General features: G+C 36.3%; 1 protein-coding gene across 2 annotated transcripts in view; it reads right to left on the reverse strand.

Moving 5' to 3' along the window:
* AKAP6 (A-kinase anchoring protein 6) overlaps nucleotides 1-15,736 on the reverse strand; it is a 499,176-nt gene that overhangs the window by 113,625 nt on the left and 369,815 nt on the right. For both annotated transcript variants that reach the window (XM_060096326.1, XM_060096325.1), the window contains exon 10: nucleotides 13,664-13,784. In XM_060096326.1, coding sequence (XP_059952309.1) covers nucleotides 13,664-13,784 — 121 coding nt within the window. The remainder of the gene's footprint in view (nucleotides 1-13,663; nucleotides 13,785-15,736) is intronic.

Consider the following 15,736-nt stretch of genomic DNA (forward strand, 5'->3'; position numbering starts at 1 on the left):
GGGAACACAATTATTTACTTCAGTTAATTTTTTAAAAAATCTTTGAGCTCCAGGCAGCTTTCTGTAACTATTTCCTGAACTTGGTGAGCTCAAAAATCCTGCAAGAGCTGGCTGTCACATGAAATTTCTGGCATTATTCATGGTATCCCTGGATCTTTTTGTAAACAGAAAAGGCTCTGACAGTGTTTCTATACTTTATTTCCTTTTCTAACCCAAACTTGGATGGATGGAGCCTCTTAAACTATCATCAAAACACTGGTTATAAAATACTAGCTAAATCTGAGCTCTTGTGCTATACTCCCTTGTTGTAGAGAAAAAATTCAATTAGCTCAACTCTAGAGATTCATTTATATTTGAGTCTTCAGGAACGTGAGGATTTTTGTTCGTGGCTTATAAGAAAACCAGAGATTCAAGGAATGGGTCTTTAGTATCACCAGCCTGAAGAGAGTGAAGAAGAGGAGAGAACAACCATACAGAGAGACATGTTCCTCATGATTATTTCAAATCTCAGCATGTCCCAGCTGAGGAAAGCTGAGGAGGAAGGACAAAGTTCAATGGGAAGACAGTAAACCCAAAAGGGTGCCAAAGTAGACACAAAGAGGGGCAAGAAGTGAATTTATCACAAATCTTTATCAAATTCTAATTTTAAATGGCTCATCTTTTAACCTTTTCTTTATTGCTTAAAATCATTAAAGCTTACAATTAATCACTAAAAGTATAAATGACCATATGTGAGGATTATTTTTTTAAATAATGAAGAGTATAAAATTTTTAAATCCAAGAGTGGGAGTAAGTTTCAAAATTACATTTCAGCTTTTCCTTGACATTATAGAAGTGAAATTTAGTTTTTTAAATTTCATATTCTGAATTGGCTTGCTATCGCTTTGGAAAGATGAGTCAGTCTTTTAGACTCTCTCCCCTCTTCACCCTCATCATGACGGACTTGGATTAAAGAGCCAGCCCAAGTCCAAATCTCCTATTATTTTTCTCACCCCTTCATGATTAAATTTTTAGACACACACTCATCTGAAGTCAAACCAGATTTTCTACAATGAAAGTGTCAGTAAAATCTCCTGGTAACTATGGTACAAGAACAAATTGTGCTGATATACTTCACATTTCAAATGACTGTTCATGTTTACCTATACTTATTATTCTATTATTAGGCTTCGCATTTGCACGGTTCATGTTATCCTCACATGTATAAACAATCCTACTGAGATTGTCTACATAATCAAGAATACATCAGTGAATACTACGGTTTGAAAGGTTGGAAACTAGCCATAGAATTATGGTGATTAGTTGTACATTTTTGTACCATTTGTCTCAGACATGGATGTCACTGTCCTTCCCTTCCTCCCTCCCTCTTTTTTTCCCTATCACCTTGTTTTTTCCCCTGATATCAATCTGGCCAAATCTGAGTACTCTGAGTATTAAGAACTATCCTTAATGCACATTGGTTTTTCAAGGAGAGAAATTTTTGTTTTTCTTTTTTTTTTTTTTTTTTTTTTTTTTTTTTTTGCTGTACGCGGGCCTCTCACTGCTGTGGCCTCTCCCGTTGCGGAGCACAGGCTCCGGACACACAGGCTCCGCGGCCATGGCTCGCGGGCCCAGCCGCTCCGCGGCATGTGGGATCTTCCGGGATCGGGGCACGAACCCGTGTCCCCTGCATCGGCAGGCGGACTCTCAACCACTGCGCCACCAGGGAAGCCCTGTTTTTCTTTTTATATATAATGTAAGAGGAAGCCATGAATTTTTAGACTCAATTACCACAGCATGAAAATAGGATTGTTTTCTTGAAAAAGTAATGAGTTGATAGCATAGCTCTGATTAATAGGATCTAATTAATAGATTATTAAATAAGCCTTATTGGAAAAATGTTTCTCACCATATAATTATTGAGTTTCTATACTGTGCCAGGTACTGTGCTAAGCACTGGAGCTATATCAATAAACAACACAGACATGAATCCTGCCCTTGGAATGTGAAATCTAACAAAAATTATAATCATTCATTCTCAAATTTAGTCCACAAAGTTTAAATCTATCATATTATTTAAAAATATGCATTTTATTAATAACAAAGTACTCATGGCTAAATTATTCTCAAGGAGGGTTCTCTCAGGGAGGCACCTGTGAGTATTGAAAGGAATAATTCTATTGTAATGAAGGTAGCAAAATCCAGTATGCCAAAATTTATAACATAGAAATGAGCTCCAGACTGAAACTTGGCAGATATGAAAGGAGTTTGTATAGTTACTTATATATGCATGATTTAAACGTCTTGGGACAGCCAGCATGTCTGGTCCAAGGAATCTGACTTCATCCAGATTCAATCTTGATGAAAGATTCTTTTAATTCAACATGTTAATACTTTGTATATGTGTGCATATGTGTAAACACACATAAATGTATGCATAAATATGTGTGTGTGTACCTCTTCCACAGACTTCCTAGTTTTCAATGGCTAAAATGAGGTGACAAGGGGAATATCACAAATCACAAAGCTTTATGCAAATGTCTATGAGCATATGGAATCAACCACTTAAGAAGCAGCCGAAGTAGTAAATTCAGACGAGTTTCAGGGGTATATAGATATCCTATTGGAGAAAGTTGTGGTCTGAGAAAGTTTGAAAGAAAAATTGAAATCAACCCCAAAAGCAATAAGGATTTTAGTCTGGTTGACTCTTTCCTAGCTTTAGAAAAAGAAAATGTGTGTGTGTGTGTATGTGTGTGTGTGTGTTGTGTCTTAGGTAAATGAATCAAGGTTCAGCAGCAAGACCACTCTTCCCTCTTAGCTTCCCAGTGCGCCTCCTTAGGGACAGAGTGTCACAGAAGTGTCTATTTTAAGAATGTATGAGCTTCACAAATGCCCACTTTATTAAAAATATGCTTGGAATGCCCTTGTTTCTGAGAAATGCATTTGCTTCCTTGACAGGACTGGAAGGTGATTTTTCTGTAAATGATATTCCTCTAGAGCATCTCTCCATGGGGACACTTCTTCAATGACTCCCTCTGGCAATAACAGAATCCATGAGGTTGAATCTTCCTCAGGCAATGCTGCCTTTAGTGCATCTCCCAAAATGACATAAATATTTTCAGCCTTGGCTTTCCTGAATCTGACAGAATATAACAGGAGGCTCCTGTTATGGCAACACTTCCCCAGGGTGCTGAGGTGCTTAAGAAAGGTTGATGAGTGGCTAAAGAACCAGCCCAAACCCATCATGTTTTCTCTGCAGATGTACCATCTAAATATTTAGGACTTTCTTCTTTCTATCTTAGCACAAAAAGTTCATGAAGAGGGCGGAAATAATGTTCTTGCAAGAATTTTACCTGTTGTAGAGAAGAGGATATGGGGCAACACTGAGCAGGCAAGGATCAAACCCTGACTTATTTACTTATTTCTTGTGGTAGTTATTGGTGCAGCTCAACAAATATTTCTAGTTTTCTGCCTTCCAGCATATAGTAGGAATGCATTTCCCCATTCAGTTTGGAGTAAGGTGGAGCCATGCGATTCATTTGGGCCAATTATTCAGAGGAAGTGACATGTGTTTCTTCCAAGTAGAAGATTTAGTGACTAGAGTGAGACCCTCCAGAAGTCTCTCTTCTCTTTGCCACATTGAGGGAATCTTTAAGAGGGTGGCTGGTCCATGAGCATGATTCCTGGAGTAATAGCAATGTGAAGGATAGCTCACAGCCAACTTGTGATGGACATGTAGTATAAGTACATGAGAAATAAATCTTTGCAGGTTTAAACCTTTGAGATTTGGCGGTTGTTTGTTATCTCAGCAAACCCTAGCCTAATCTGACTGAGAAACTAGTTCTGTGTCTTTCAGGCTAGCCACTTAACTGTATTTCAGGCTCAGAGTACATGAAGTGGGGAAAATAATCCATGATCATTAAATACAATAATGTACATAGGGCACTGGCATAGTCAAATACTAAGATTTGTCCAATATTAGTTTTTTTGTCCCTCTATCCTACTCCTATCTCATAACACACACACACACACACAAATACTTCCCTTCTTATCAAATGGTGAAGTAGGTAACATCTGCGTCCTTGGTCCCTTTTCTGGATTTCTTCCCTCTCCCCACTCCCCACTCCATCTTCTCTTCTCAGTGTCTTTCCATTTAAACTAGATGTTAAAATTGGCATTTAATTCAATATTATTCTCCCCCTGCCTATAGATTATCTGCATCCGGTAGAGTACACTCTTTTTTTACCACAAAGAAATGAATCTTAAGGATAGGATTTAAAGTTAGACATAGTAGTAAAACAAGGACAGAAAGGAAGGAGGTTAGTGAGTTTACCTGTAAAAGTGCTATGGTTGAGCTTTGCCTGCCCCCTGCCCCACCCCCAGCCAGGGCTCACCAGCCTATTCTGAACAGGTACCCGGACTCCCTTTGAAATAACTAAAACATTATTTATGCACCCTTCTAGCCCCACCTCCCTGCTTTAGGAATATATGCATGAAATCCTAACAAACTGTAAAAACTAGAATGATAATAAAGGTGAAATATTTGGATTCAATAGCATATATATCTTATACACTTCCTTGTAGTTACAGTTATGATAACAAATGCCTTCCTGATGTAATTACATGAAATATTAAACCTAACATTTATCCTTTTATATTAAGACCCCTTTGTCAATGACAATACTTGGTTTTCATCTTTAAACTCTGGTACTTATTTTTGACAAAATAAATAACCCCCAGTTCTTATCATGGTTGTCTGTAAAGTTGAATCACACATAACTTTTTTTCTAGCTTCAAACCAGATTAGCTTACATATGAATATAACCACTACAAATAAGTAATTTAAAAATAGGAAATGCTGGGCTTCCCTGGTGGCGCAGTGGTTGAGAATCTGCCTGCTAATGCAAGGGGCATGAGTTCGAGCCCTGGTCTGGGAAGATCCCACATGCCGCGGAGCGGCTGGGCCCGTGAGCCACAACTACTGAGCCTGCGCGTCTGGAGCCTGTGCTCCGCAACAAGAGAGGCCACGACAGTGAGAGGCCCACGCACCACAATGAAGAGTGGCCCCCACTTGCCACAACTAGAGAAAGCCCTTGCACAGAAACTAAGACCCAACACAGCCAAAAAATAAAAATAAATAAATTAAAAGAAGGCTCAACATTAAAAAAAAAAAAAAAAAGGAAATGCTAAAAAGTAGGTGAGGGACATTTCCATTAAGTCACTGATCTGAAACATATCTATATAGTGTTGAGCAGTTCAGGAGCCAAAGGTGGCAGTGAACCAAATGCCCTTTCTTGTAAGGAACTTAAATGTTCCTCTAATTTATTTTATAAAAACCAGAAAGAAATTTACAAATATGTAGAGTTAAAGCCAAATATCTCAGCTTAACATGGGAAGGAAACACTGCACATTCACATCTAATTAAGTAAAAGTCATTTTTCAAAAGCTAAAGGCTGAAATTTTCACAATTTAATCCAAATTTTTATTAGCAAACTCTAATGATTATCCTGATTGCAATTAATAAAATCTCCCAAACAGGTCAACTCATTTAAGTGCTATCTGTAATCATTTGGATTTTAACATGATGGTTATTACTTATTACCATGAAACCAAGTAGCACAATGAGATATTGATTACTTTTAACCTTTAGATCCAAGGACTCAAGAAAGGTTAGAATAGGGGAACATTCTTTCTTTCTTGGCTGGCAAATGTATAGCCTTCAGGAGAATTCAAATGATTCCCATTGGCCAAGCAGATCCAAGATTAGTTCATTCTCTGGGCTGACAAGAAATGATGATGCTTTTAAAAATAACACCCAGCACGTATCTAGTGAAGTGTTACATTTATATAACCAATGGCCTCAAGATGTGCTTCACATCACAGCAAATCTCAGGCTGTTAACCCTTTACCAAGTTTTGTTTGTGAAAGTATCTCTGTTGGAATGAGATATTAAATGTAATAGCTTTAATTGGAATAAACTCATCTCATTAAACCAAGTTCTCTGGTAGGTTCCAAAAGGCTGAACACAATCACTGGCCACTGTTGGCCACTAGCGCTTCTTTTGGTTTTCTTTTTTCCATGACAACATTTAGAAATAATTTTCACACTTGTGCCACTGAAAAGCAATGAGTTCTAGGTAGAGTCCAGCAAAATTATGGGCAAGGGAAACATAACAGTTATGTGTTAGATTAATTTGCAGAACACTTGGCATTATTATTGCCAAGTTGTCAAATTGCTCCAAGTTGTTCCGGAAGGTTGTTATTAATAGTATGTTTTCTGAGGAAAGTTCTGTCTACTTTTGGAACTGCATTTCTGTTGCCAAGGAAACTCCTTTAAGCACAGTTTTCTAGGAGCACACTGCTGCTTTTGTTTGCCAGTGTCCTATTCATATCATCTAAGTAAGCGTTTTACATGCTCCAGCCTTCAGTCCCAAATGTTGAAGTTTTAGCCCATTTAAGTTGCTTTTTCAAACATAGCTAATGCCTGCTATGATTTCCCTTTCCCTTTATCCCCTCTTCTCTCTCCACTCTCCACCCAAAGCCCCTCTCTCCCCCGCCTTCTTCCCACTCTCCCTCCAACATGCCCAAATCTTACTATTCAAGGTTTATTTTTTTTAAAACAGTTGCATTAGGGAAGACAGTTTTCACAAGTTTTTGATGAATTAACTTCAATTTGAATAATAATTCCATAGGTTGTAGCATTAGTCCTTCAAGTGTTAATTATCTTTTCTCTCTAAAATTAATGTAGTCATTTCCTACTGACTCCTCTACCCCATTTACTGAAGTGCTGAGGAAAACATGTCATTGAGTCCTGAGCCAGCCCTGTTGTTGTGATTAAGCGTGGTCACATGGCCCATCTCTGCCAAAAGGAGGGCCCTGAGAAAAGGTGACAAAGACAGTGATTTCCTGTCAGCAAAGAGTAAGACAGGGCTGTCTAGAAGTGATGCAAATGAGGGGAACTTTCCCCACGGCTTGTTTGATCCACTCTAGGCCAGAGCAGGCCAGGCCAGGGAGAGAGGGAGCAGCACAATACAGCAGAGGCTGCCCAGAGAGCCAACGCACCTTCCGGCCAGTGGCTCACCCGCCAGAGACAAAAACTGCTGGCGGGGCTTCCCTTCCTTGCCCCTCTGCACACAGAGCCAGCTATTTCTTGGCATACTATTCTCTTAACATCCTTCTTTTTTTTTTCCTTTTAAAAAAGCAATGAAAATAGGTATTATAAGCTCTAGCATAAATAGTGTTTCATATATTGTTCAGAAACCACATCCATCTACTTTTTCTTCTAAACATTTTCAGGATAAGTTTTGCCCTTTCTCAAAAAAGAAAAGAAAAGGAAAGAAAAAAAACATACACATATATTCAAGTATTCAAAGAAAACATTGATTAATCAAAGCTCAAATTAATATGACAGCTAATCTAAGTACTTTTTGAACTTTAATAAAAATGGAACAACAAATTCACTTCTAGATAGCAGTGGAGGTGGCCTAGGTTTTTCCATTCTGATCACTTTTAAAAAGATTAGATAATGTTTTTTGAAATATTATAATGATTTTAAGCATATTCTTCTTATCTTAATGGAGTTTTAATCTGACATACAATTAAGCTCTACAAATAATCTACTGGGAAAGAGGTAAAAAATTATCATTAGGTTCTTGTGCCTGATATATCTGGTACATTTTTACCTTGACTGCTTCAATAACTAGTAAGTTGCTTCATTTTGAACAATCAAGGAAGAAAATTTTGGTACTGAAATTCCAATATAAGGCCTAATTAACAGAATTTAATTTTTTGACATGTACTTCTATTCTTGTAAATTTTTTTTAAAAGTTCATGGATTTTCTTCTATTTTAATCCTAGCTACTATGACCTGGACTATGGACCAGCCTACCATTACATTTTTAAGAGCTCAAGTTCAGTCACAAAGGTATCAAGTCACATCTGAAATTATTTAGATCAATGTAGTCCAGAACAAAATGAAAGAGAACTATTGTAGAGGGTTGAATTTATAAAACATAGGAATAGCATGATTAATCTGTTTTCTATGATTGGTTCATAGCTATGGCATCGTTTGGCATCATTTTGGCATCAATAGTTATAAAATAACAAGTCAACTATGTCCCATTTTTCTTCTTTTACACTGTATTTCTTATTCCCCAGAATTTCTTATCCCATTCCATACATGTTTCTTTTAAAAGTCATAATGCTTGTCTTATAATACATACCCAAATTCTCTAAAGTAACATTTTCTCCTTTAAAATTTAGCCCTTTCTTGTATATGGCTTTTCTTCCTGAAACAATTCTTCTTTCAATGTTTTGGTTTAAAAATTTGTTTGTATTTGATTTTTTAGCATTTTCTTATTTATTCATTCATCTACCCATGATTTTAATTTACTCCTTTATTCTTGTTTTCTTTGGTTAACTTTGAATTAACTAATTTCAACTGCTTTTCCATCTCTTCAATGTTTATGTTTCTTTCTCATTTTACTAATAACCTCTTCTTTTCCAATATATAATAACAATGTCCTTTCATTAATTCCATCTGGTCACACTATCATTGAAAAGAGCTACCTATGGGCGAGAGCTATGCTCAAAATCTCTAAACATTACCTGGCAATAGAATCAGAGAAAAAATAACTAACTCATTTGTCAGAAGTATTAAGTTCAGAAATCTACTTGTAAGAAATATTGTGGTTAGGCATTTCTCTACTATACCATTCTAACCCCTTATATAAAAAAATCCTAAAAGAAAATATCTTCATTTCTAAGTATCAAAATAAACAATTTCTCCAAAGGAAGTATAATGTTTTTTCTCGTGGAAAATGTAAATTTAGCATTTGACCACATTTCCCTCTTTGCTTTCACTACCAGGAAACCCAGAATAAACTTTTAGTAATTGTATAGGACCTTATAGTCTATGTGCCTACATATTAACTCTTCTCACAGAAATAGAATCCAGCTTACATATATTTGCCCAGTTCTGATCTGTACTTACATATTAAAAATATTTTTATTATTCCCCTGTGAATTCTTATAAGTTCTTACAACCTCAAACCAATAACAAAATAAAAATGCAATTAATATGTTGAGTGAGCATTGTATCATATAGAATGAATGGTTCTTTTCCTTTTTCACACAGGATATATTTTTACAGATATGCCAATGGAGAAAGATAGAGGACACTTGCATTTTACCCATAAAAGCAGAAAACATGAGTAACCAACCCTCTAAATTAAGTATAGCATCTTCAGTGTAAATTCCCTGCAAGGATACAGGTCTTGGTTGAAGTGAGTGTTAATACTGTTATTTTTTTTTTAAGCTGGAAGGGTTATTTTTAACCTCTGAGAAGTAATATAATCTAATATTTTATTGATGAGGAGGAGCTAAGCCATTCACTCGAGGAACAAATCTATAAATGTGGTGTTTTAGTGAGCCTCACACGACCTGAAAACAGCTCGTTTAATTATAACAATAATCACCAGCCTACAACTTCTGAATTTGGCCCTTGAACTTAACCCTTGAAACCCCACACCAATCCAGGATGGCTAGGGGCTCTGTCACCTGTGCTCTGCAGGTGGCAGAGAACAGCAGTTCCCTGTGGCAAGGAAAGAAGCCCATGACAGGGCACAGCCTCACGGCACTCCAGAACCAGCTGCGCCTGCTGCAGAGGGCAAGGCGGCAGCAACAGCCGCCGCCTGGCCTCCAGCTCTCCCATCATGGAGATGCTTCCAGGTCACTTAGTCTATAAAATATATAGGATGGAGGAGGAGGTGTCTTGAGCTTCCCTGAACCCAAGAAAAATGCCACCTTTGATCTGCAGATATGAAAATATGAAGCTTTTCCTTTGCAAGTGGGTTTTAAATATTTCTCCATTAATAGTTAATGCACATGCAGACAGCTCCCTGTGATTATGAATTCTGGCTTCGTAACGCTAGTCCAAATAGGAGCTGAACTTTCAAAAATCATGGTGTTACTTCTGACAAATTAAATTGTCCTACTTAGGAAGGTAGCAGGAATGAAGAGAAAGAAAATGAGAGAGTGGGAGTAAATTCTCCTTGGAGCTGATTCTCAGATTGAGGAAGAAAAAAACGAGAAAAGACTACATTTGTGTTTTCTAAGCTGATGATACTGCCAATGTTTATTAGAAAATAGCTTCAGAAGGTCCCCATTCTGAGGCTGATCCAGACCTAGAAGGGGGAAGGAAAGACACTGGCAGTATGTCTCACTGTCTCCAAACAAAGAAGAAAACATATTTAAGGGAGTGGTTACTTTTTAATAAGAATCATGTTGTTCTAATGGCCCTGCAGTTTAAAACTAATCAGAAAACGAATCTTAAATTCCTAACAATCTGAAAATAACAAGAAATGTTTTAAACAGATAATCCACTTTACAGCCCACTGTAATATTAAGGTTCTAAATTATGTGAGGTTGTATCTATGTATTCTTTGCCTGTTAAACCTAATTCTCTTCCTTTAAAAGTTCCTTGAATATTTTGCTGGTTTGGGGTAACCAAGATATCATAACAGGTGCTCCACTCAGGAGGTCTGCTGAATGAATAGTCTGGGGTCTTTATCAGAAGTTCCATATCTAGGAGTTAAGGTCACATGATTTTCTAGCAGAGACAAGAATATAAAATAAACAGGTAAGGTCAGGAAAGGTGGTGTCTAACGTTGAAAATGCTAAAAAATCTTCACACTCACTGACGACCCTCTTACTATCTTTTCTCTAACCTAACATTTCCAAAGGTGATTTTCAGGCATCAACCTAGGACTGAGTAATGCAGAACTGGGGTCGGGGCATGCCTATCCATGCCAGGAAATCAGCTGAATGACGAAACAGAGAGAGCCCCACCCCAGGGAAAGGAGAACAAAAGTTTCAGATTCTGTGATAACAGGAATAATGATTCTGTCCTGATCTACAGTTCCTGGAATTTTACCATCACTCAGTTGAAGGTCTCTCTTAAAAGTTTTTCACCCTCATTGTTTACATTAATAGCAGGGATCATGAGCTTCAACCCCATCCTTAATTGTTTTAACTCAACAGCTATTAGTTCAATATCAACCATGTAAGGTGCTTTGCTTAATAACAAAGAATACAAGGGCAAAGCATTTTTCTTGCTGTTATACAAGCATTTTAAGAAATGAAGATGATGTAGATAAGTTGATATAGATTGAAAATGCTGTGAAATGAGTTGGGTGTCCAACTGAGTTGTCACAATGACTAGAGGAACATGAATAACAAATGTCCTGTAGTGGAAGGAAAGGTTGCACAAACTAATAAAAAATTGCTTTGTCCCAAATGTCAATGGTGCCCTTGGTGAAAAATGCTGATGAAGCATTGGTAATTTTTAGGGCCAACAAATTTTAAGATTAAAGATGATTAAGGTAGACTCAAATGGTATCGAAAGCCTAGAAAGGCCAGGGACCAACTGAAAAGCTTTAGTCCTTTAGGGGTCTCTGTGATCAACCGGCTCCAAACCTCCCTCTCCCAAGGCGTTAGTTTTGTTGATTCCTAGAAAAGCAGATTAGAACAGAGAAATGGGACTCTGAAAATGTTGACCTAACCTAAGAATCCCTGGGGATTCTTGGCAAAGACCTGAAATTAATTTTCTTCCCTCAGGTTTTCTAATTCAGGAGCCACCCCAAGTTCTAAATGACTCCTTCATCAATATCCTCAGGATTGCTTTGGAGGTTTCTAAACCTCTGGAATAATTTGGGAGCTTATATAAAGAGAGACACTCTACAAACCTATAGCACTGTCCTTGGTTTCTAACATAATCTTCAATTTGTTTACAAGCCTAATGCAAAATCAGTGCTAGTCTAGTGAGCTTAGATATGCTGAGCATCTGAAAGAAGAAACAGAGGACATGAGTCACAAATGAAGAGTCCCAGTATAAAAATGTTTGGAAAAATACTATAATCCAGAAGTACTGACTGGGTGGAATAATGGCCTGCAATATGCCAGAATGGGAATTCTCAGGCAGAGCACTTACAAGGAAACCACAAGTAAAGGAAGACTGCACTTTTTGTTCAATGTTTTCCTATTAATTGTGATGTAAATTATATGAATGTGATTTTGACAAAGAATAGCACTGTTTCTAAAAAAAATAGTGGTTTATGTGCAAAATACAAAATGCATCAAGAAGAAAAGAAATGTTATTTGGCATCATGGATGAAATAAAATCTGAGATAATGGCTTATGATTAGATAACTTTAGTATTTTTTTTTCTTTTTTGGCTGGACTTTTAATGCTTAGGTCTTAGGAATGAAACAAATATTTTTGTACCATTAAATTAATATAGATTTATAGGCACTTTTCACACATAATTCTTGATCCCGGCATGAAATGCGAAATCACCTGGCTTTGGTTACATTAGGTTGAAATTGTTATTCTAACAATATGTGAGGCCAGAAGATGGTAGCTTTGTGGGTAATGTGGACAGCTATCCATATAGGAAACAGCTAGTAGTCAACAAACTTGATTAATGTTGGACAGAATTCTTTAGGGAGTAAAATATCACCATTTGCTGAGTCCCTAGGGAGCTTATATCTTCTCTTAACTAAGATGATCCCCGAGAGACACTAATTAAAGTCTACCAGACCCTTGAAAATAAATCTCTCTTTAGAGGAGGTAAAATTTAAAATAATATATTAAAGAAAGGTAACTTAAAAGGATAAAAATTGGAGAAGAAAGAAGACAACTTTTATTTGACCTTGAATGTACTTCTTATTCTATAAGAAATTTTAAAAAGCTAGAGGGTAGTTGTTTCTTGTCATTATACTATTGCTGATTCTGTGGTTAGTTATTAATTTTATTTTTTATGATTCACAATCTGCTCTTTGAAATATGCCATATGCTCAAAGCAATTCAAGGATGACAACTGTCAGAATTACTCCAATAAAAATTGCCTAAATGAGGAAGATTTACTGCAGTCTGATATTTCAGTGGAAAGTCCCTCTACCCTCCCCAACTGCTTTTTCAGACACTGAATCTTACAACCATTTTTTTCTGTCAAAATCACATGGTTGTTTTGTAAGAACTTCTAAGACTATTTAAATAGAATTGGTAAAACACATTAAGCTAGGGGTGAATTAACAGACATGGAAAACAATATAGATAGTTATTAGATGGACTGCCTACAATCAATATGTGAGTACAAAGCCAGTTTTCTTAAATCACATGCAAATATATTGACTTAATTTGACAACGTCTGCACTACGTAACACCAATAAACATTAAATTGGACAAGGCCTGTACCCCGGAAGCAGCAAGCCAAACAGAAGGCAAATTTCTTTTATCTCTGGAAAGGTCTGAGGGGTGGATAGAATCCACCTGAGTGCTCCAATCAAAACACATTTTGTTAAATGTTACCAATCCATTTATCCTTCATTTTGTTTTAGTCTACTTATTAATGCAGTTTCATTTATTGCTATTCATCTTGAAGATAAATCTTTGTCCTTCTATAGAATTACACCAAATAGAATGTGATAAAGGGAACTTTCTTGCAATTATGATGTCCATGCAGCCTGTCAGCACACAAGGGATGGAAATGAGTTTGGGGACAGGGAAGGGAATTCTAATAGACACCATGATACATACAATGAACGCAAAAGATATCCTGAGAGAAAGACTTGTCAGGCTAATCAGATCTTCCACAGCAAGGTAAAGACAAGAAGGGTAGCTCTAACCTTGTAAAGATGCTGCTGCTGCTCCTCTGACATCATCAGGTCGTGACTGTCCATCACGAGGGACTCCATGTCAATCAGCCAATCCCAGAGCTCCTGATATTCTGAATCAAAGTCCAGAAGCCTGAAGATAAGGCACAAAATGTATTATGCATAAATACAGTGTAGTTGTTAAAATCTCATATTACAATAATATATTCTTGAAAACCTATGATGTTCCTAGGTGATACCTGTAAAAAGAGAAGGAAAAATTCTCTGTGTGGTTAAACAGAGGGCAAAACAGGAACTCAAGCTTGTGACATAGCCATTTCTTAGATTTTGAAAACGTAACATGTAATTCTGATGCTCATACCTGAGACATACCATGGCTATTTCCATTTGTTCACCCTTTCTGAGGATTTGCAGCATTTGAACAAAATGATTACTACTATGTCCTTGAAAAAGAGCATTGCCATATTTAACAGAATGAGAAATGGAGGGTCAGTGCCTTGTGAAGGTTACACAGTCAAGAACTTGGGGTAAAAACAGCACTCTCAACATTCAAACCCCTTTCTCTATGACTAGATTTTCCACAGATATTGCATCCCAATACATTCATGATTAAGAATACTAATTCAACTAATTTCTCTAAAATGATCACAATGTACTATCATATCCAAAATATTATTTTCACTGGGAAATGACTCAATCATTTATCTGTCCCTCTGCTGTCTACCTGCCTATCTCTGCAAACATATATCCTACATATATTGTCATGGATGAGTAGCCAGCATTTCAGCTTAACACTCAGGGATAGGCTTGAGTGACTCTGGTAAGCCAGTGAGAACCAGGGGCAGATACAGTATGAGACAGGTGTTCCCCACAGACATGTAGGAAACAAAGGTAAGGACAGGAAGTCAAAACAATGAATCTCTGAATAGCCAGCAATCATTAAAATTCAAAGGAGGATCACTGTGGTTTTCAACAAAATAAATCATTAGAATAAGGAGCTTAAAAGGATTAATGTGATTCTCTCTTGAAAGCTTGGTGAATAAGTAAAGCTCAGATTCTTCTAAAACACTGTGATCAGAAAATGAAAGCACAGAATGAAAAACTATGACTGTGTCCTTCCCCCCAAAATCATCCCCCTAAAAGAAATCCTAGAGTCTTGTCAAACTCTAACTGAGCAAAACCCTATCAGCACTAATGAAGCAGCAGCCTCAGGTATGAATCTGAATTTATCAAGTGAGCATTTTATTACCACCTTGTTCCTGTCTCTATACATGAAATGACTGCTTTCCAAGAAAATGAATATCCACTTTTCATAACTTACAATTTAATATTAATAGATTTGTCAAAAAAAATTAAGGTGTGTCTGGTGATGAAGGAGACGAGATCTAGAATTGTCTAGTTTATTTTAATTACTTTACCATAATTATAAAGCTTCTTGATTAGAACCATAAGTGCCCAGGACAAGGATTATCACTGGCTAACACATAGAATTAATTAATATAATAAATATAATATATTATAATAATAATTATAAATAATATATAATTATAATTATAAATAATTATAAATAAATACATATAAATAAATAAATAAATAAATTATAAATAAATATAAAATAATTATAAATAATATAATAAATATAATATAATAATAATATAATATAATATAATAATATAATATATATAATATAATATAATAAATATAATATAATAAAAATAAATAAATAAATAAATAATAATAATAATAATAATAAATAATATAAATAAATATAAATAAATAATTAATTAACAATAAATAATTAATATAATATAATATAATAAATGCTTACTGAATGCCAATGATGGGTATAGGTGATGTAGCCAAAACCTTTAGTAAGGCTAAGGTGGTCTAGAGCAGTACTTTTCAAACTCTAATGTGCACACGGCATAGCTGAGGAGCTTGTTGAAATGCAGATACTGACTCAGTACTTCTAGGGTGGGGCTGAGATTCTGTGTTTCTAATGAGTGCTGGCAACTAGCAACGCTGCTGGTCCTGGGTCTCACTTGGAGTAGCAAGGACTTACAGCATACGTGTGAAATCTGAAAT

Source organism: Mesoplodon densirostris, chromosome 4 (genome assembly GCF_025265405.1).
Source record: "Mesoplodon densirostris isolate mMesDen1 chromosome 4, mMesDen1 primary haplotype, whole genome shotgun sequence".
In the NCBI taxonomy this organism is placed as follows: Eukaryota; Metazoa; Chordata; class Mammalia; order Artiodactyla; family Ziphiidae; genus Mesoplodon; species Mesoplodon densirostris.